Source organism: Dreissena polymorpha, chromosome 4 (assembly GCF_020536995.1).
Source record: "Dreissena polymorpha isolate Duluth1 chromosome 4, UMN_Dpol_1.0, whole genome shotgun sequence".
NCBI classification, from domain to species: domain Eukaryota; kingdom Metazoa; phylum Mollusca; class Bivalvia; order Myida; family Dreissenidae; genus Dreissena; species Dreissena polymorpha.
In genome coordinates this window covers 23,799,377-23,823,033 of record NC_068358.1, presented here as the reverse complement: position 1 = coordinate 23,823,033, position 23,657 = coordinate 23,799,377, and the positions used below count along the sequence as shown (strand labels likewise).

Genomic DNA, 23,657 nt, shown 5'->3' with positions numbered 1-23,657 from the left:
CCCGGCAAGGCCTATGTTGGAACTTGGCCTTAAGATCATCTAGATACAACTTCTGAATAAGTTTGGTGAAGATCGGATGAAAACTACTTGAATTAGAGAGCAGACAACATGCTGAATGTTTAAAATGCACTAAGTGACCCGGTGACCTAGTTTTTGACCCGGCAAGGCCCATGTTCGAACTTGGCCTAGACATCACCGACCGACCAAACGACAGACAAGTTCTCCTATATACCCCCCTAAACTTCGTTTGTGGGGGTATAATTATTATTAGTTGAAGTTAAAGAAAGATGCGCATAAATCTCAACCTTACAAACCTTATTCTGAAGGTTCTAAGTTTAAGTACCAAAAGGGGCATCATATTGCTTAATTGCAGGCCTATTTATGGAATTTGGACAGTGACCTTAAAAAATGACCTCAAGCACTTGTGCTTAGTTTCAGGTCAATAACATACCTGTGGTAAAACAGGGATACAAAAAAGCGTCTTTGTACACAACCATTAATTTCTATCATTATGCTGAAGCCAACACCTACAAAAGTACAGCTCAAACTATTTCATGAATAGGCAAGATAAAAGCAACACTCACCAAGAAGACACTCTCGTCTGCCTTGATTGCCACTGTCCACTGACCGGGATTGAGGACAAAGCTCATCTGGCCGCCAAGGTTACCACCATCAGTGAAAGCTGGGTTCCTGGTTGGACCAAATGCAATCTGTGAGCCTTGTTGTATGTCAAGCATTGACAGCGGTGTGAATGTGATGTTGGCGTTGACCGATTTCTCATTCAGATTGACATAGCGGAACAGCAGCCTGTACAGACTGGGTTTGTTGATTTCAATGTTCACTCGTACTTCGGGCTGAAATTAAGATGTTTATTATGAACAGTAAATTGCTATGATTATTGAATGTAATTTAGTCCCATTCCAAACGCATGATAAGCAACAAAAGTATTGTTTCAGATCAGCTTGAGCATTATGAACATGTTAACAGGGAAGACAATTTTCTATTAAAAGTAAGTACCATGTCAACAAAAATACAGTATAGACCAGTTCACGCGTGACGTCGCGCGCACCTGCGTCTTTACATCAGGACTACATTGGTAGGCAAAAGAAAGACACAATCATTGGGGAGAAATAGAGCGTGATCGTTTAAATTAAAACGATTATATTTAGATTTTATTTTTCAAAATGCCAACAAGTTGTTCTACTTTACTGAAACAAATAAGATTGAAAACAAACAATAGAAAGATTAATTCCAAGTATACAACATATAAAAGATAACCATAATGGTATTTCTCTTGGAAAACTTTCACGTTGACACATTAAAAAAACAACATTAAATTAAATGCAATATTTTCACTTGATTGTTAGAATCAATCTTACAATTGTGTAAGCCTTTGCATTCCGGTGTTTAATTGCCCCTTTGTACTGCATAAACCGATTATCTCGTTTTGATCAGATATTGTCCTGACTTAACTAACCTTGAATTGAAACGTTTGGTAATAATTAATATATAGCTATAGGGAAAAGTGTTGGCTCTAATAAGCATCTAAGGACTGCTCAGTCTCATATTTGAAGATACTTTATGCATGCATTAAACCCGATTTTCCAGAATCACAACAAAAAAGAATTAAACAACACATTTGCTAGGTTCCCGTTCAAACCTTTCTCTGTTTCTGTTGACACAAAATACACATAAACCTAAACCTAGCAATATTTACAGCTATATATTAATTATAACCAAACGTTTCAATTCAAAATTATTAATCTAATGTACTCTAAATCAATCCATTTACCTGAACTCTGGACAAGACAGCATAACCCCGCCAGGAGAAGTTCGGGAACAGGCGTTCATCGTACCCGTACCGGATGTGGTTACCCTCTGGTGTGTAGCCATCCTCTATCTCGTATTTGAACTGGTCCAGGGTTGGGATAAAGTGACGCCCAATAGGCCTGGAAAGTTGTAATTACAAATTGACACACAGGTTTTTCTACTGTTTACACAGGCAGGAATATTTCCTATCCCATATACGACTGGCATGAGTATTCAGAGGCATTGCTCGTTTTACTGTGTTCACAAGTAGGAATATCTTATCCATTTCCAATGAATGTCTATGTGAAAACTCTTAACAGGCATTGTAATTATAACCAACTATAAAAAAAACATTAAATGAATTTTTGCATCTATTAGATATGATTTCCTCCTATTTAAAAAACCGTATTTAAAAATATGAAAAATTTTGCACTACTTTATACAGGTAATACAAAATGAACAAAATTTCCATGGCAACTTACTGGTCACACCGCTTTCCTTGCACACGTGGCTTGCAGGGACACTGGCCAGAGTCTTGGTTACATACTGGCGATACAGAGCCACCAATGTCACAGTTGCATTCTGAAAATAGATTTATCAGTGAAAAATTCATATTACATTTATAAGTGAAACATTCACATCCATGCAGTTATTTTGTAAGCTAATTAGGCACTGAAAACAGGCCCAATTTTCCTAGTTCCAATAAACACAAAATCTGGTTCTGTACAACGGAAGTGGATGTATGAAAGGAATACCAACTGCGACTGCGAGTAACTCGCAGTCTGTTCAGGTTTTATGCTGTTTGCTGCTCATCAGAAACTAAGGGTTTGAAATAAAGCCTTTAAAACTTGAATTATTTAGGAAAGGTATTTAATTAAATGTAACTTTCTAAGAGACTACAAATGCGTCAAAAAACGTATCTATATGGGAAAGGGTTACATACCCACACATCCGAAGACGTTTTCTCCGGTGAGCCTATGGTACCCCTCCTTGCAGCGGTCACACACGCGCCCTGTCACAGAGACCTTGCACATACACTGGCCGCTGTTTGTGTCGCAGATATTCACGCCTGCTAACGTTCCACGTGGTGAGCAGCCACACTCTAAAACATTCAAATACAGATACTAAAAATCAGGAGTCCTGTTAAACTTAAATTGAAATTAATGGGGTCTAAGAACTTGATTAGAAGATCTAGGCATCAGCAAACAAATATATCATGGGATATCAAACAATACCTCTGTTTTTCAATTTAACTTCCTATGATTTCAATGTTCCTTTAAACATTCTTTAAACATTACTTAAATATATACAGTTGCCATAGTATCTCCCACTTTTATCAAGCGCTGATTTCATGCATTAGCCAATAAATAAATTTAACCCTTTGCATGCTGGGAAATTTGTCGTCTGCTAAAATGTCGTCTGCTGAATTTGTAAAATAAGCATTTTCTTCATTTTTTTCAAAGAATACTATCAGAATAGCAAACAGTTTGGATCCAGCCACGTTCTGTGGCGTCTCATCTGGATCCAAACTGTTTGCAAAGGCCTTTAAAATTTGGTTCCCGCACTGAAAGGGTTAATGTCCTATTTACCAACCTTCACAACCAAAAGGATTATTCCTATTCAGATTCCAGAAGCCCGGTTTGCAAGTGTCGCAGATTCGTCCCATTACACGTTCTTTACACTCGCAGAGTCGACCTATCACAACCTCGCCACACCCGCCCAGTGGGTACCCTGGAACTTCCTTTGCACCGTTAGGGTTACAGTTGCACTCTGCAGATTAATCATTTGTATTTACAAATTAAGAAAGAAAATAAGGTTTTAATAAGAGAAAGTAAAATTTGTACCAAATTATTTTTACTACCAAAAGCACCAAAAAAACATCATAAATAATCATAAATATTCTACATTTTTCCTGAATCATGTAAAACCTAACTAAGATTGGTGGGTAAACCATTTATACAATTTGTGACCTGGTATTCATTTTCAATTTATAATTAAAATAGTGGAGATAAATCCCCTTTATATAAATGGGTTGTGCTCTGTGAAAAGGGGGTTTAATGCATGTGGCTAAAGTGTCATCCCAGATAAGCCTGTGCAGTCCCCACAGGCTAATCAGACTGCACAGGCTAATCTGGGAGGACACTTTACTCACATGCATTAAACCCCTTTTCACAGAACACATGTGTCTTCTTAAACCTCTTTTACTGTAAAGCTGAAATTGAGAATGTGTATGCTAGCTGAAACTCAAATCTTTCACAAAAATAATTCAATATTATGACACCATCTCAAGTTGAATAAATCACTGTTTTTAACATTTAACTGTAACACATCAGACGCAAGTGATATGACCATACTTTCACAGTTGGGGTAGTTGTAGAGCCCTTCCCGACACTTTTCACACATGATTCCAGCAAAGTTGCTGAAGCAGTCACACTGTCCGGTCTCCTGGTCACAGGAAGCTCCACGGGAACCATACTGGTCACACTCACAGGCTGAAATATGCATGAAATAGGCATGCATTGACTGGTTGTATTGTATATACCACAATGGTTGATACAGTAGACTCATGGCTGCATTTCTAGGCTTGCACTTGTTTAACATATCACATTGTTGGGAAACCTTATGAAATAATAAAATAAGAGGTCCTGAAAGGCCAAAATTGCTCATCTTAGATAACAAGGAACTGATCTTTTTTGTGCAGCCCAAGATATCACGAGAACAAATGTTCTGACCAAGTTTCATAAAGATGGACTATAAATGTCACTTCCAGATCGAAAAACAAGGTTTTATTATTGACATAGAGAATAATAGGTTAGTGTTGATTATAGATCAGGTTTATCATGCGAGGCTTAGAAAACAAAAAGCACGAGCCTTGGCGAGTGCTTTTTCGTTTTCGTGCCTCGCATGATAAACCTGATCTATCATCAACACTAATCTATTATTCTATTTATCCCACTTTTTATTTTGTAAACCTTTTTATTTAAACAAAATTAGTTTGACTGGATAATTTCGCTGGATTTATGACGTCATTTTGTCAAAATATTGACGTCATTTCCTGCCATTGATTAAAGATGATATTTAATCAACGGGGCTTTAATCAACCGAATTAGCTGTAAAAGTGGGAAAAAAATGATATCATTACAAACAAGAGTGCCAAACTGTCACAAGATACGCCCGTTTGAAGGTTTTGGACACCTTTATAACTTTACCATGACCCATATTTGAACATGACCTACATATCATTTTGACACAACTTCTGACCAAATTTGGTGAAGATCAGATGAAAACTACTTCAATTAGTGAGCGGACACCATGCTAAATGCTTGAAATGCACTATGTGACCTCGTGACCTAGTTTTTGACCCGGCATAACCCATATTAGATCTTGACCTAGATATTGTCTAGACACAAATTCTGACCAAATTTGGTGAAGATTGGATGAAAACTACTTCAAATAGGGAGCGGACACCATGCCAAATGCTTGAAATGCACTTAGTGACCATGTGACCTAATTTTTGACCCGGCATGACCCATATTCGAACTTGACCTAGATATTGTCTAGATACAATTCTGACCAAGTTTGGTGATTATCGGATGAAAACTACTTCTATTATAGAGCGCACACCATGCTAAATGCTTGAAATGCACTAAGTGACCCCGTGACCTAGTTTTTGACCTGGCATGACCCATATTGGAACTTGACCTAGATTTTGTCCAGATAAATGTACAACTTCTTACCAAGTTTGGTGTTCTGATGAAAACTACTTCAATTAGAGAGCGGACACCATGCTTAATGCTTGAAATGCACTAAGTGACCCTGTGACCTAGTCCTCGACCCTTATTCGAACTTGACCTAGGTAATGTCTAGATATAACTTCTGACAAAGTTTGGTGAAGATCGGATGAAAACTATTTGAATTAGAGAGTGGACACTGCTGTGATGCCGCCCCCCCGCCCCCCGCAGGTGAAACTATAATACGTCCCTTTTTTTTTAACGGGCGTATAAAAATGTATTGACCAAATTCAATAAAGACTGGACTATTAATGTGACTATTAGAGTGTTAACAAGGTTTTACTAAAGCCATATAAGGAAAAATTCCCCAACCCAGGTGGCCATGTTTTTCAAATAACAGAAGAAATGTTTGCACTTGTCCAAGATATCATTGAGACGATCTTCTGACCAAGTTTCGTGAAGATCGGACAATAAATATAGCCTCTAGTGCATTAACCAGGTTTTAGCATAGCCATATAAGGAAAAATGCCCTGCCCCTGACGGCCATGTTTTTAAACCAACCAGAACCATTTTCAAACTCATCCAAAATACAAGGGCTGTTTGTAAAACATGCATGCCCCCCATATGGGCTGTCAGTTGTAGTGGAAGCCATTGTGTGAAAAGTTTTTTGTCACTGTGACCATGACCTAGTTACCTGAAAATCAATAGGGGTCATCTGCCAGTCATGATCAATGTACCTATGAAGTTTCATGATCCTAGGCCTAATTTTTCTTGAGTTATCATCAAGAAACCATTTTACTGTTTCGAGTCACTGTGACCTTGACCTTTGACCAAGTGACCTGAAAATTAATAGGGGTCATCTGCCAGTCATTATCAATGTATCTACGAAGTTTCATGATCCTAGGCGTAAGCATTCTTGAGTTATGATCAAGAAACCATTTTACTGTTTCGAGTCACTGTGACCTTGACCTTTGACCTAGTGACCTGAAAATTAATAGGGGTCATCTGCCAGCCATGATCAATGTATCTATGAAGTTTCATGATCCTAGGCGTAAGCATTCTTGAGTCATCATCCGGAAACCATTTTACTATTTCGAGTCACTGTGACCTTGACCTTTGACCTAGTGACCTGAAAATCAATAGGGGTCATCTGCCAGTCATTATCAATGTACCTGTGAAGTTTCATGATCCTAGGTGTAAGCATTCTTGAGTTATCATCCAGAAACCATTTTACTATTTCGAGTCACTGTGACCTTGACCTTTGACCTAGTGACCTGAAAATCAATAGGGGTCATCTGCCAGTCATGATCAATGTACCTATGAAGTTTCATGATCCTAAGCCTAAGCGTTCTTGAGTTATCATCCGGAAACCATCTGGTGGACGGACCGACCGACTGACATGTGCAAAACAATATACCCCCTCTTCTTCGAAGGGGGGCATAATAATAAGGACATATCTTCTGACCAAGATTCATGAAGATCAGACAATTAATGTGGCCTCTAGACTGTTAACAAGGCAAATGTTGACGCAGAACGCTGCACTTCAAACAAAAGGTTATCACAAAAGCTCACCATGAGCACATTGGGCTAAGGTGAGGCAAAAAGAATGGAATTATTATTAATATAAATGTAAATATCATTGGGGTTTGCGAGCAATAATCATGTGTAAATCACCAAAAATACAGATGAAATTAGAAAATGAATGTAAAAATAATGGATAAAAGTTAACCTAACATGATAAAACACATTATCCATCTTTTCCAGGAAGTTGATAAGATAAATCAACAACAGTAATTTTAAATGTAAAGACTTTTCAATGACTTACGGATGCAGTCAGGGTATCTATAGAATCCTGGAGCGCACCGGTCACAGTTCTGGCCTGCATAGTTTGTCCTGCAGGAGCATTGCCCGTTTCTGTCCTCGCAGATATTGCTGGTTGATCCAGGCTCACGACACTGGCAGGGCATGCAGTCCGGGTATGAATAGAACCCACGGGCACACTGGTCACACTGGGCCCCGTTGAACGTCTCCTTGCAGAGGCAGCTCCCGGTAGACTTGTCACACACTTCCTCTACTGCTCCTGTGTGGTCACAGTTGCACACTGTGGAATATAAAGTTATATTAGTGTATATCAAGCATATTATTCATTACCATTATATATAATTTATTAATTATCACAGACTCATACTGTTAAATAAAGATCTAATTTGAAACCGCATCCATATTATTCAAAGAAGCGCTCAATAATCTTAAAAAGTTTAAACAAGATCTTTTTTGAAACAGCATGATAAAGCAGCAGTTATCCAAATGTCTAGGGTCGAGATAGAAAAAGATCTACATAACAATTCTATATCGGAAACAAATGAGACTTGCTCTGTTAAAAGGGTGTTTAATGCATGTGCGTGAAATGTCACCCCAGATTAGCCTGTGCAGATTGCACAGCCTAATCAGATACAACACATAAAACAAAAAATATCATGAAATCTGAAAGTGTCGTCCCTGATTTGCCGTCAGACTCACAGGTTAATCTGGGAAAATACATGTACTTTACGCATATGCATTTAACCCCCTTAAGGTCGCCGTGGTGTAATGGATATGGTGTCCGCCTAGCGACCGGGAGGTCACGGGTTCGATCCCCACTGTGGGAGCGTTCTTTCGATCTCCCATATAGACACCAAGTACTGGTTCTTGGCCCAGGAAACGGACTCGAGAGAATTTTCAAATAAGTAGGAATTACTTTCTATGCAATCGAGCTAAAATAAATAGGTTTAAACTAACCCCCTTCTTACAGACCACAGCCCAAATGTTAATTTCACTGAATCATCAAGCTGAAAATGTATACAGTTTCCCACAACAACACTATTGCTAACTGATCTAATGGTTTGAAACAAGCAAACTCCAAAACCAAACCATTAAATCATGCTTCAAATATAACACATTCATTTTGAGACACTCAACTTAGTTGTTTAGATAGTTGATCGAATTGAACCCATTCTTCTTAGGGGGCCTAATTACGTCTTTCTTAAACATGAAACATGATCCAATCAAATGCTTCATTCAAGATTAATCCAAAACTTATTATTCAAACCATACATTTTACTATAATGATGTTTTAAGATTCAACTATTCTCTTGCTTACAAGTGCAGTCTGGGTAGTTAAAGTATCCGTGTGAGCATTCACTGCAGTTTCTACTCGCGTAGTTCATCCTGCACTTGCACTGGCCATCCTCCACATCACAGTAGTCGTCATCTGAGCCAATCACACCACATTCACAGGCTGAAATATCCAATCAGATCTCATCACTCTAACTGGCACTTATGTGACCCTCACTATTAGAATATTGCATCATCCGATAAACATTTCATGTAGTGTGTTTACTGAAAATCAAAAATCAAACAAGATATGTGCAGTCTACACAGGCTTATCTGGGATGCCATTTTCCGCATTAATGATTTTTTAGCAAAGATCCAGTTAAGGCGGAAAGTGTTGTTCCTTAAGCCTGTTCGGACAGAACAGGCTAATCTCGGACAACACTTTATGCGCATGCCTTAAACCCCATTTTCACAAATCACACCTAATATCCAAATTAATAACAACACATTTTACCAGTTAGCTCTCACTTAAGGCCAGAGTTTTTTTATCTTCTGTTAAACGGGAGCGCCGTATCCAATTTTCCGAAAAGTGAAATAAAAATAAAAAGGAATTTTTTTTTAAATTTTTTTTTCCTCCGCATCCAAAAATAAGTGTTCTTCTAAAAAAAAGTTAATAGTGTATTTTAGCCTAGGCTGTTTTACCAAACAATGCTGTTTTTACAAAACAAATAACTTTGAAAACACCCTGAAGTCTAAACATTTTATCGGCGAAAAAGTATGTCCGAATATAGTACACATCCGAAAAATAGGTTGGTGTTACATCATGTTTTTTTGTTTATCGGATGAAATTCATTTCGCCCTAATTTTCAAGTAAATCCATAAACAAACAATACCTGTAAAGCAACCTCCCATTTAAATTCCAGCAAACACAATTTATTTCCCCACACCCGATAAAAATAAATACAAATAATCCAATAAAGTGAAATCCTCTATGGAGCTAATGTATTAATGCTGTATCTGACAGTGCTAGCTGCATGCTGCCGGTAACCTAGTATTGATCAATGCCTTATGGCCATTTGCCACCTGCTGAGGTGTTACAAGTTTACAGTTTTTAACTCCTAGAAATCGGCCCAAATATCAAAAACCTTTGATGTCTACCGCCAGCATTGACAGATTGCTTTTTGAATGATTGGTTTAATTGACGTCATTTGGTAACACTGTTGTGATTGTCAAAGACTTGTGTATGTAAATGTTTTTATTGTTGTTTCTACTGGAATTTGAGAATAGGGTAATTATTATGTTTTATTTAGAAGACAAAATAAATATTAAATATTTATGTATAATACCAAAATACCCCCCCCCCAAAAAAAATAAACACTTTTTTTTAATTGTGGGTTGGATGGTTAGTGTATGTAAATATATTTTATATTAAGCACTTTCATGCACACTTGAATGCCATAAGAGGGTTGTTTATTGTGTTGTTTTCTTTATACTTGATTGTTGATTTAATTAACTATAAAGAGAATTGAATAAGCATGATTCATAATGCACATCATGTATTCAGGAATTTAAAAGGGTACACACTAATGCAAATAATTACAAGATAAAACAAAAAAAACAAGACTTCTCCTTATTTCTCTTGACTTCTCCCTAAAAAATGCCAGTCAAGACAGAAGTCACTTCTCCCTAAAATTTGACCCTAAGCCGACCCCTGTAAAACTGTTAATTAGCTGTAATTGTTCTTACTATTAGCTCACCTGAGCAGGAATGCTCATGGTATGCTGTTGTGATCGACACCATCTGCTTTTTCAACAGTTTGTGTGTCCTCAAAAGATTGCTTAAACATTTACCTTCTTTTCATGTTTTTAAACTTTTTTGAGACCCCTCACACTTTATACTGACTGGACACTGTCTGGCAATACCAGGCAAGTTTACAGGTAGTTATTTTTACTGTTTTTAGTAACTTCCAAAAATAAAAAATATATTTTTTATAACACTTTATTTATTTATTTTTTCCTAAGAAACTTTTTTGAGTTTTTATTTTTATTTTATTTTCCCTCCTCCTACTCAAACTTTAAAAAAATCCCGTTAAACAGAAAATAATAAAACTTTGGCCTAATGTTGCAATGCCTACAGTAACATTTACCAATTCCCCACAAAAATGCATAAAACAAAATACATTTGAACAATTATTGATTAAAATTATGTTGTTGTTGTTATTTACACTCACTTTGATCATTATTTGAGCTATGATATCAAACCCTCGTACTGTATATTTGATCAGATCATAGCACAAAATGGTATGATTTTAAGTTCTTATTCAAATTGATTTCCAAGCTTATAATATCACACTCCCAGGGTTCTTTACCCAATCAGATAAACACTAACAGCAAAAATACTGAATCAGTATAAATACGGTAATGGAAAATGCTAACCCTTTCTCTCTCTGAAGAAAAGTACAAATGGCTAAATGCAACCCGCATAAAAACAAAACGGCCTGCGAGTAACTCGCAGTCTGTTCAGGTTTTATGCTGTTTGCTGCTCATCAGCAACTAAGGGTTGGAAATAAAGCCTTAAAACTTGAAAATAGTAAGAAAGGTCTTAAATTTAATTTTATTTTCTAAGGGACTTCAAACCTGTCAAAGTGCGCAGCTGAGTGGTAAAGGGTTAACCTGTGTAAAAAGGTTACACTAAACTGAGTAATAAGCTAATGAACATACCTCTACATTCTGGGAAGTTGTAAAAGCCGAGCTGGCACATGTCACACTTGGCCCCAACATAGTTCTCTTTGCAAGGACACTGGCCCCCATTGACATGACAGATGTTACCTTCCGTTCCGTTGACATCACAGTCACATGGTATACAGTTGGGGTATCCATAGTAACCAATGGCACAACTAAAATTTAGAACATAATTATCAGGGAAAAGATTTTGTAAACACAATCAGGGCTGGGATATGTCCTTACCAACAAATACTTACCCCACCCCCACACACACACACTCCTGCCTTTCACAATAATATCCACTTTTAAATGGAAAAGATAAGTTCTGTTTGTAAACCAATCAAATGTAGAACATCACGTAAAAGCAGGAGAAACACACCAAATATTATATTGTCATCTTTTTAACATTTTAATGGATGGCATCAGGAATGCTCCAAAAGAGTAGTTTTTTGTGTGAAAATATAATTAACAGAGGACAGCGCACTCGACTATTCGAGTGCTTTACAGTATATCGTAAGCCATCATGGAGAGGGGGGGGGTATAATGTGGGTGTGTGATCATTTAATAGATGATCTTTCAAAAATAAGAAAACAAAAAAAAAAATTGGGGGGGGGTGGGGGGAGAGGGGGGTATAATGTGGGTGTGTGATCATTTAATAGATGATCTTTCAAAAATAAAAAAAAAATAAAAAAATTGGGGGGGGGGGGGTGGGGGGGGTTCTGGAGGGGGGGGGGGGGCGTGGGGGATGGTTTGGGTGGAGTGCATTGTGGTATGTAAGGTAAGTGTTGTTTTGTCAAAGTTTAAAATAGATTTATCAATAATATGCATATTCTAAGTATAAAAGGGGCCATAATTCTGTCAAAATGCTTGATACAGTTGTCTGCTCTTGTTTATAGGTTGGGGTCATGTTGGTAAACAAGTATGCAAAATATGAAAGCAATATGTCAAGGGACAAAGGAAATATTTGGGGTAGTACGCAAACTTTAACATAGATTTATCAATAATATGCATATTCTAAGTATAAGGGGGCAATAAATATGTCAAAATGCTTGATACAGTTGTTTGCTCTTGTAAATAGGTTGCGGTCATGATGGTAAAAAAAATATGCAAAATATGAAAGCAATATGTCAAGGGACACAGGAAATATTTGGGGTTGTACGCAAACTTTAACATAGATTTATCAATAATATGCATATTCTAAGTATAAAAGGGGCCATAATTCTGTCAAAATGCTTGATACAGTTGTATGCTCTTGTTTATAGGTTGGGGTCATGGTAAACAAGTATGCAAAAAATGGAAGCAATATGTCAAGGGACATTGAAAATATTTGGGGTAGTACGCAAACTTTAACATTTGCACGCTAACGCTTACACAAACAGTAACGCTGACGACAGGGTGAGTAGGATAGCTCCACTATATATATTTCATATATAATAGTCGTGCTAAAAACTGACTAGCCAGTATGCATTTGGGCTAGCCATTAACTATTTAAACTAAAATTCAACAATATAATAATGATCTTGACACATTTTTTATCGAAGAAGATACAATTATTAAAGACTGTTTAACAATGAATAACAGTTGGAAAAAAGATAAACAATTGTTATACTATCAGGTTTTTTCCCCAATTTTTATACTATCAGGGTTTTTTCCCCATGGTCTTTTTTGCATGTCATGGCACAAGTTCTTTTGTCTCAGAAGCTGTATATGCAATATGCCTTAATCACTGTAACATGACTCAATGGATTGCCAAAAAGCTTTCCCAAGATTACAACATAAATACATAGATTACAAATTAATGCATCACACAATACCAACAAATCTTCATCATAACTAGGTTAAACATTGACCATGATTAAAAGACATATACTTACATCAACATTATGCTTAACAAAAACCAATAAAAAATATTGTAAATTCTCAGTGAATGCAAAACATTATACATTTTCGTAGCAAAAGTGATTTGTTCTAAGAAATTCAAACTTAGATAAGGACATTCAGAGCCCAACACACCAGTGTTATAATACTACACCCACCTATCACAGTCATATCCCGTATACTCCTCCCGGCACAGACAGCGGCCTGTCTCCTCCTCGCACTTGTTGATGTGAAACCTCGGGTTACACTGACACTCCATGCACATTGCCAATCTGGAGCGCGGCACTCCATACGGGCGGTAGAACCCGTCCAGGCATTTCTCACAGTTGATTCCCGTGGTATTGTAGCCGCAGTTTTGACAGACACCTCCGCCCTTGTAGAAGCCATGTATGTCTATGCTGAGACCTTTCAGGTCCACTTCTGGGTCGTAAACACAGCCCGTTGCTCGACCGTAACACTCACAAGCTGAGAAAACATGAAATATGTTAGCAAGGTTTAGATAACTGGTGTGAACAAAATCCAGAGCATAATTAAAATTGTACATGTTCAAATTAAACATTAAGTGCGAGACCATTATATAGGATATATAAAAATAAAACAAACAAAATGGTTTAACTACAATTGCTCTATCCATTCTTCTCACATTTACTCTATGGCAACTCTGCTCACATTTACATTGTTTTCACTATGGCAACTCTAGTCATATTTAGTTTGCTTTCATTACAGCAACAAACTTAAATATGTAAACAGTCTGTCTCAAGTTTAACAAACTATAAACCAAAACATTTTCTTGCCAAGTAAAGCCTAAGTTGTTATACATGTATGATAGGTGCCCGTTTGAGCTTTGATACCCAGCATGAATGCCACTAATATTTATGGCGGCACAAAAATCACTAAATATATCTTGCATTTTTTAACTTCGCTCATTTGTTAATTGAATTTTTACAATTCTAAACACTTTTTCAGTCTAATAACAAAGGTCTGTTAACCGCTTCCCACTTCTCCTGGGTACCCAGTGTACTCTGGGCAGTAACTGACAACTGCCCTACATGTATATGAGGCGGAGAGGAGAACATAAACACAATAGTTAGTAATCACAAAATACAATATGGAGAACATTTCACTAACTAACACCTACGTTCGCATTCAAATGCAGGGAAAGTTCTAGCAGGCTGCCATTTCTTCTGCACAAACCCGTTTGCCGCGTCGCACATCTGGCACTGTTCTCCCACTGTGTTGTGCTGGCAATCGCAGATCAGCTTATCCGGCATGTTTGGGTCAAGATAGTTGCAAGTGTCAGCATGCCCATTGCAGACGCAGCGACCGCCGAGGGAGATGTCCTTGATGCTGTAGTAGTACTGAAACAGTACATGTATGGTATGTGAGTGTTCAACAGAAGGAACAGGGGTCGGCTTAGAGTCAAATTTAGAGAGAAGTCTCTTCTCTCTTGACAGGAAATTAGGGAGAAATCAGGACTAATCAGGGAGAAGTGAAAAGTCACATTTGCCTACTAGGTATACACGACTTGTATTGTATTATTTCATTGTTATGCATGAGTTTTAGAAATACTTCATATGTACAGTGTTTATGGAACAGTGTTTTGTTGTTGTAGTGCTTCTGAAGAGGGACACAAGTATAAACGTAAGGATAGTGAGTGATCAGCGAAACAAATCATCTACATCTAGCTGTTTTTAACAATAATTTTTAAGTGGATTGTGCTAAACATTTGTATTTTGCTTAACGAGATGTCCTTGATGCTAGTCCGAGTAATTAACTCTTTCAGTGCGGGAACCGAATTTTGAAGGCCTTTGCAAACAGTTTGGATCCAGATGAGACGCCACAGAACTCATCTGGATCCAAACTGTTTGCTATTCTGATAGTATTCTTTGAAAAAAAAATCGAAGAAAATGCTAATTTTAGAATTTCAGCAGATGACATTTTAGCAGACGACAAATTTCCCAGCATGCAAAGGGTTAACACTTTACTGCTCAAACTATATTGAAGTCCCTTAGGAAATCAAGTTAAAGTTAAGACCATTCTTATAAGATTCAAGTCTTAAAGGCTTCATTTCCAACCCAAAGATGCTGATGAGCAGCAAATATAATAAAACCTGAACGGACTGAAAAATACTCCGTTAATCGCAGGCTTTGTGGTTTATTTTCTCGTTATATAAAGCCATCTTCTATTTGTTTCTGAGTGGTAAAGGATTAAACTGGAAACCAGTCAAAATATTCAGTAAGTAAATGGTCAATTCAATTGTGTAAGTATTTTTAAACATAATATCTGAAGAGTAGAGTTAAACTTTTGAGTCTGATTAACTTCCATATGTATGATACAGTCATATTACCCTCAACACTTGGAATGAACATTTAAAATTAAGTCACTTAGTCGATTCAGTTCATTGTCCATTCAAAGTTCTAAGCACTAAAAGCTTTAAATTTCTTGAACAATTTTTTTTTTAAAGAATGATTCCATAATATACATCTTCAGGTGCCTTAAAATAATATAATTTCCATGTTTGATCAAAACAAACATTATAACAGATGCTATCAACAATAACTTGGTTTTCTGAATAATAGGGAGAAAATAGCTTCCATATTTATGACCTATGGCTGTTTAATATTTTCAGTTCTAAAGGTGACACAAAAACACATTTATATATTATGGAAGATGTCACATTCAATTATTCTTTTACTTAAGCTTACAGAAAGCTTGATAATTTAGGATACACAAAAGCGTTTCATACCCGCCTAGTGACCGTGGGATCCTGGTTTGCAACGGCCATCAGGTGACCGCTAAGTGTCCTCGTGCGAATCAGACGTAGTCGAACATTTGTGGCCTTAATGAATGTCTTCAGGTCGTCAGCATACGAGAAGTTCTGAGAGTTTGGTCGGCCGTTGGTCAGTGAAACAAATATCTGAAAAGGTTTACATTATGTTTGAAGAACACTTTGTCAAAATACAAAAATAGTATACTAGTACAGTAAAGTTAGATGTAAGTAAACGAATGACATTGCTATTTAGGAATCATTTAATACAATTATCATGAGCAGATTATATATAACATAATGAAAAATAAATGACAATAATTTATTATATTTTAATAATGGATTGGTTTCAGATCTTAATATGACATAAATACAATATCATGATATCTGTAGGCATTTATTGTATCTTTATGCATTTATCAACATATTCTTTTAATATTCAAAATAGTTTTTACACAAATTTCACAACCAGAATGAATGGCCACTATTTATATTCTTACAGACAGACTAATAATACATGTAGGTTAATCATATGCTAACCTCTCCATATTCCAGCGGCACAATCCTTGAGAATTCTGTCACACAGAGTACTTCGTTATCGCGGGTGGGGTATGTGCGAACCTCTGTGCTAAAGAAGCGCATACAGTCAGCTGGTGTATCGGCGAAGTACTGCCATGGTTCCCAGGTTAGCCCGTTATCTGACGATTTCTCAAGGGCCCATACACCAGGGCGTGGGGAGTTGGCCATCTTGATAATGATGTACGCGATGTGGAACTCCTGGAAAGTCATTAGTCTTTTTAAAGTAGATCTTGTATTTCATTGGGTTAAGGTGATCGATTCCGTATACAATTCTTTGCTTGAATTAATTGTTAACAATAAACAATCACAAAAATGCTGTTTTTTTAATTTTCCAAATGGGCAGAACAACATTATTTTCGAGCTGATTGCACTGCGCCCGATTTATGGATGACACACCTTCAATCTTAAATCAGTTATTATAGGATTATAAAAATTTATAAAGCGACCAGGTCTTTCTGTGAGAAAATCAAATTTAAATAAGGATTTGTCTGTATCCATTGATTGAATTTTTGGATGCCTATCACAGGCTTATTAACAGGCTATAACAAATGTAATAATTATGATCCACCAATGTAAAACAATAGCAACAAAATAGTACCTAACATCTGTTATTTTAAAGACATAATAAAAAAAATAAAAATTATACCCTAATTTGGTGCATAAAATGAATTTTCAGGGCGTATAAATTTACCCTAAAAAAACAAATACACAATCTCAATCCCAGACAACTCCTATATTTCAGTTACTGTACTCAATGCATTATTTCAACAAAACCATTATTACATAAAGGCCTCATCAAAGTAAGGGCCTCAAATCCTAGACAGGTATACAAGTGGATTAATGATAAGTTGGATAAGGCAAGAACATAAAAATGCTGTGTTTCAATCCATTCCTAAACAAGAGATGTGTTTGTCAGAAACACAATGCCCCCTACTGCGCCGCATTTGGCAGGTATAGAAATCATCTCCCTTTAAAGGTTATTACTTCCCTTGAATTTTGTCCAATCCAACCGGGGTTGAGGGTGGGGGTGGGGGGGTGGGGGGGGGGGGTGGGGAGGGTCTCACAGTAAATTATGACCATGTCAGACATCACTGACAACCAAAGCCTGTGGTTTAAAAGAGATCATAGCCAGAGTTCATCATGTACCTATGGACATAAGTCCACAGGTATGTAATGAACATCAAAGAAATTATAATTATATCATTTAAAAAAAACTTTGACAAATCAATCATTTGGGTTATAAATAATCAAAATAATAAAACTGTACAGTAACTGTGAAAAGAACTTCAATTCTTGGTAAGGAAATATTTAATATGAGATTTATAATTATACAAGGGCTGTTTGTAAAACATGCATGCCCCCCATATGGGCTCTCCGTTGTAGTGACAGCCATTGTGTTAATATGTTTTTTGTCACTGTGACCTTGACCTTTGACCTAGTGACCTGAAAATCAATAGGGGTCATCTGCCAGTCATGATCAATGTACCTATGAGTTTCATGATCCTAGCCATAAGCGTTCTTGAGTTATCATCCGGAAACCATTTTACTATTTCGGGTCACCGTGACCTTGACCTTTGACCTAGTGACCTGAAAATCAATAGGGGTCATCTGCGAGTCATGATCAATCTACCTATCAAGTTTCATGATCCTAAGAATAAGCAATCTTCAGGTATCATCCAGAAACCATTTTACTATTTCAGGTATTCGTGAACTTGACCTTTGACCTAGTGACCTCAAAATTGATAGGGGTCATCTGCGAGTCATGATCAATGTACCTATGAAGTTTCATGATCCTAGGCATAAGCGTTTTTCAGTTATCATCCGGAAACCATTTTACTATTTCGGGTCACCATAACCTTGACCTTTGACCTAGTGACTTCAAAATCAATAGGGGTCATCTGCGAGTCATGATCAATGAACCTATGAAGTTTCATGAACCTAGGCATAAGCGTTCTTGAGTTATCATCCAGAAACCATTTTACTATTTCAGGTCACCGTGACCTTTCACCTAGTGACCTGAAAATCAATAGGGGTCAACTGCGAGTCATGATCAATCTACCTATCAAGTTTCGTGATCCTAGGCATAAGCGTTCTTGAGTTATCATCCGGAAACCATTTTACTATTTCGGGTCACCGTGACCTTGACCTTTGACCTAGCGACCTTAAAATTAATAGGGATCATCTTCGAGTCATGATCAATGTACCTATGAAGTTTCATGATCCTAGGCATAAGCGTTCTTGAGTTGTCATCTGGAAACCATTTTACTATTTCGGGCCATCTTGATCTTGACCTTTGACCAAGTGACCTGAAAATCAATAGGGGTCATCTACGAGTTATGATCAATGTACCTATGAAGTTTCATGATCCTAGGCATAAGATTTCTTGAGTTATCATCCGGAAACCATTTTACTGATTTGGGTCACCATGACCTTGACCTTTGACCTAGTGACCTGAAAATCAATAGTGGTCATCTGCGAGTCATGCTCAATGTATCTATGAAGTTTCATGATCCTAGGCTTAAGTGTTCTTGAGTTATCATCCAGAAACCATTTTACTATTTCGGGTAATCGTGACCTTGACCTTTGACCCAGTGACCTGAAAATCAATAGGAGTCATCTGCGAGTCATGATCAATGTACCTATGAAGTTTCATGATCCTTGGGATAAGGGCTCGTGAGTTATCATCCGGAAACCATCTGGTGGATTGACGGACTGACATGAGCAAAACAATATACCCCCTCTTCTTCAAAATGAGAAAACTGCCCCCCTGCCAGCAGCCATGTTATTCAACTGACCGGAACCATTTTTGAACTCAACTCTCGTATCAAGGAAAAAAATGTTCTGAGCAAATTTCATGAAAATTGGACCAAAAATGTGACTTCGACTGTGTTCACATGTTTTCACTATAAACATATAGAAAAAAAATGCCCCGCCCACTGGCGTCCATGTTTTTTCACCGATCCCGACCATTTTCAAACTCATCCGAGATATCAATAAAACCAATGTTTTGACCAACTTTCATGATGATCGGGCAAAAATTGTGACTTCTGGAGTGTTTACAAGGTTTCTCTATAGCCAAATAGGGAAAACTGCCATTATATACATATAGAGAAAAATGCCCCGCCCACTGGCGGCAATGTTTTTTCACCGATCTCGACCATTTTCTAACTCGTCCGAGACATCAATTGAACCAATGTTGTGACCAACTTTCATGATGAATGGGCAAAAATTGTGACTTCTAGAATGTTTACAAGGTTTATCTATAGCCAAATAAGGAAAACTGCCCCGCCCACTGGCGGCCATGCTTTTCATTGGATCGGAACCACTTTTCAACTCAACCAAGATATCATTAAGACAAACATTTTGACAAAGTTACATGAAGATTGGGCATGAAATGTGACTTCTACAGTGTTTACAAGGTTTTTCTTTTTTTTTTACCTAGTAACCTAGTTTTTGACCCGGCACAACCCAGTTTCAAACTCGGCCGAGATTTCATTGGGACAAAGCTTCTGACCAAGTTTCATGAAGATGGGACAAGAAATGTGGCCTCTAGAGTGTTTACAAGCAAATCCTTAAGACGGACATACGACGGACAAAGACCGGTCACAAAAGCTCACCTGTACACTGATTACAAAATAATAAGTGTACAAATAAAGGATTTGTAGTAAATTGATTGAATCAGGCAGTCATGTGCTTTTTGTTTTCCCTGCGAATAGAAACATGCTCACAGAAATTTCAGTAATTCATTGGCAAGTATCTACAGGCCATTTGGCTATATGGGGCTGGTTGCCTTAACATAGACTTCTTAAATTGCTTTGGCCTAAGCCCTAAATCCTCCTGTCTGCATGGATTACCGATGACCCAACAAAAACTGCCTGTCAAGGGCCTGCCAATTTCAAGTGTGACCATGCTAGCAGGGGGTTCCTCCTGAGATCTCATTGCACAGGAGTTGAAAGGTAATGAGATTATTATCACAGTGGTGTTGGCTGGTGTTCGCCTTTTGCCTTCAAACATTTTTTCAACAAGAAATAACCCACTTCCTGGAATTACTTTGTATTATGTGTTGTTGTTTTTACAGAAATTAGTGCTGGGACCATACCGTTAGGATTGTTATAAATAGTGTAACCTTTTTTTAAATTTAATGTTTATAAAATTATGAAATCCAAATGTAAAATAGAACAACAATATTTTCTACATGCATAATCATTCAAGATATTAATTTGACAAGAGATTATTTAGAAGTTCCTCACTGATACAATACAGAATATAAAAATCACTTAAGCATAGATTGTCAAATAATTGTAGAAACATTTGCAACCAGACACTGTAAAATTAAATCTGCTGTAAACCCTCATTTAATATTTTAGTTGGGTATTCAAATGCCACTGATGTTTTATCATAAGCAAACATCTGTTCAGTTTTTTCAACAAAACTAATCTTGTAACATGACTAACTCTTTCAGTGCGGGAGCCGAATTTTGAAGGCCTGTGCAAACAGTTTGGATCCAGATGAGACGCCACAGAACGTGGCGTCTCATCAGGATCCAAACTGTTTGCTATTCTGATAGTATTCTTTGAAAAAAATCGAAGAAAATGCTAATTTTAGAAATTTAGCAGACAACATTTTAGCAGACGACAAATTTCCCAGCATGCAAAGGGTTAATGAAAAGCACACACATATTAGTTTTATCTATTGCATGTCATTCAAAATCACCTTCTTTTTTGCCATTTAGCACTAGTAATGCACCTTTGGATCAAATGGGTTGTTAAGTGGTCTTATATGTTTCAGATTCATTTTTATGGTGAAGAGACAATAAACCCATTAGTAAGTCAGGCTAGTAAATTTTGAATGGAAATCAGCCCTATTACATTAATCTTAAAATTTTGCTCTTTTCTGTTGGCATTAAATAAGTTTCTCTGTTGTTGTTTTTTCTCTTTAGTAAATCAGGGGACAAAAATTCCACTCGTCCGCTCGTATTGACGAGTGAAATCTTGAAAGGACGAGTGAATTTCCCTAAAGCTCTCGTCCTACAGGACGAGTGAAAAAAAAACTGATGTTAAAATATATATTTTCTGACCAGTAAGACTCTTTTTCATTAAATAAAATCATTTCTTAAAGCATATCTATTCCGAAAGTAGAACGATAATGAACCAGAAATCGTAATGGAAAATTTCATACAGCGTTGTTATGCGAGACTGTGTCCCGAGTAAATATTGGCTTTTTTGTGTAAACTTTGCGCGTCCATGTTGACAGGGAACCATCTGACTTCATTCACTGTAAGTATTGATTTTTTTAAAGAATTATTTTACTGCGAAGTTCAGTTTTAAACCAGTCTGAATTTCATATGAAATATGTCTGACATACGAGCGTTCTTTAAAGGGGGCACGAGCGATGTTCAACCATCCGAAATGGAAAGCACGCAAGCATTAGAAAAAGGAAAAAACAAATTTGTCTTCATTTATTTATTTTGTGTTCCTCATAAATAAAGTAAGTTAACATTTCTTCTGTGATCAGCTGGCATGAATAACTAAGTAAGCAGCATTTTAGCAGTGATATAGGAAACATTGCTAGTCATATCAGTCCTTTGCAATCTTTCTTTCACACATATTTGAAGGACAAGTGCATGTGTTTGCAGGACGAGTGAAAATTTTAATGCACTTGTCCTGCAGGACGAGTGCAATTTATAAATATTTTTGTCCCCTGTAAATACTGTGTCTTGAATTTCTGGCACAATAAACACTTAAAATCTCAGAAATGCAACATATAAACACATCATTCAAAAACTGATGCACTTAACACAATAAGAATTATGGACTAAATTCTGACAGGGGGGCAGTTCTCCGCCCCTACCGATTTGATGGGGGGGCACCTCTCCGCCACCTTTAAAATAAGGGGGCAGTTCTCCGGGGGGGCGCTTCTCCGGATACCAGAATTATGCAATCATTTAAAGGAAGGCACCAAGAGTAGACATACAATGTTCAAATGTTTGCCAAACTGCTATTCAATTTCTGATGCTAATTAAAAAAAAAGTATCCCAAACATAATCCGCATACCAGGTCACTTTGACAAATGGAGGTTTTACTATCCATTTCATATCAAAATGCAAATAAATACTTAAAACTATTAACCTTAACCTGGTTCAACCATGAAAACAAAAATTTCACATATAATCCAATTACAATAGGAACTTGAGAAGTGATAATCCCTTAATAATACACAATCAAATTAAGATTGATTGTGGTATGATAACCAATGCTTACAGTCAGTGCTATAACTTTCAATGAATCCGCAATTTACATTAACAGTCTTATTTTACCGCAATCAATCAATAGCCCCTGGATTCTTATTTGTACATATTTATTTTGAGAGACAATATTTAATATGATTATTTACTTAAGCAATCAAACACATAATTTATTTGCTAAACGCAAGTTGAAGTTTCAATGAAAAAAAAGAACTCTTTTGTTCCTAAACATGTTTACTAAAAATGATGAAAAGTACAGGCAGCTAGCAAGATTGTGGGCAGTTTTATTTATTATTCTATCTGATGTGTAACAAAAGTATATATGGGTACCCCTTGACAATGATCTCATTATGATAATATTATCATTTTTCATATTAAAAAGTTCATCTTACATTTGCTTTTAACACAAAATCTACATCTAAGACATCTATGGCTAAAGTACAAAAGCAAGGCGGCAAGTTTAGCTGCTGGTCTGTTGTTATAAATGAACCATGACATAGGATGGATGTTTTCACAGCTTCATACACCAGTTGAACACCAGGTTATACAAACACTGATCTGTTATCTGCTATGTATGAAGAAACCACAATCTGCTTATCTATAAACATACATTCTTGTCAATCTCAACCTCATTGGCTACCATAGCAACCACATTTTGGGAGGCACCTCATACATTCACAGAAATCTGGCAGACAAGTGATCTCAATTTCCTGCTGGCAGCTAAGCCAGTAGTAAAACATACATCAATGAACAGACAATTTGCAGATATATGCACTTTCTTGAAGGGTATGAGGAGTAATAACTTGTACAGGTACAGATGTACTAGATTCAGT

General features: G+C 36.9%; 1 protein-coding gene across 1 annotated transcript in view; it reads right to left on the bottom strand.

Moving 5' to 3' along the window:
- Nucleotides 1–23,657, bottom strand: part of LOC127878281 (laminin subunit alpha-like) — a 116,723-nt gene that overhangs the window by 87,315 nt on the left and 5,751 nt on the right. The window contains exons 3-15 of the mRNA XM_052424800.1: nt 16,542–16,778; nt 15,981–16,151; nt 14,373–14,592; nt 13,393–13,699; nt 11,354–11,529; nt 8,680–8,817; nt 7,366–7,641; nt 4,164–4,301; nt 3,403–3,579; nt 2,753–2,911; nt 2,292–2,391; nt 1,793–1,949; nt 585–854 (exon numbers count right to left, since the gene is read on the bottom strand). Of these exons, the coding sequence (XP_052280760.1) occupies nt 585–854; nt 1,793–1,949; nt 2,292–2,391; nt 2,753–2,911; nt 3,403–3,579; nt 4,164–4,301; nt 7,366–7,641; nt 8,680–8,817; nt 11,354–11,529; nt 13,393–13,699; nt 14,373–14,592; nt 15,981–16,151; nt 16,542–16,778 (2,526 nt within the window). The remainder of the gene's footprint in view (nt 1–584; nt 855–1,792; nt 1,950–2,291; nt 2,392–2,752; nt 2,912–3,402; nt 3,580–4,163; nt 4,302–7,365; nt 7,642–8,679; nt 8,818–11,353; nt 11,530–13,392; nt 13,700–14,372; nt 14,593–15,980; nt 16,152–16,541; nt 16,779–23,657) is intronic.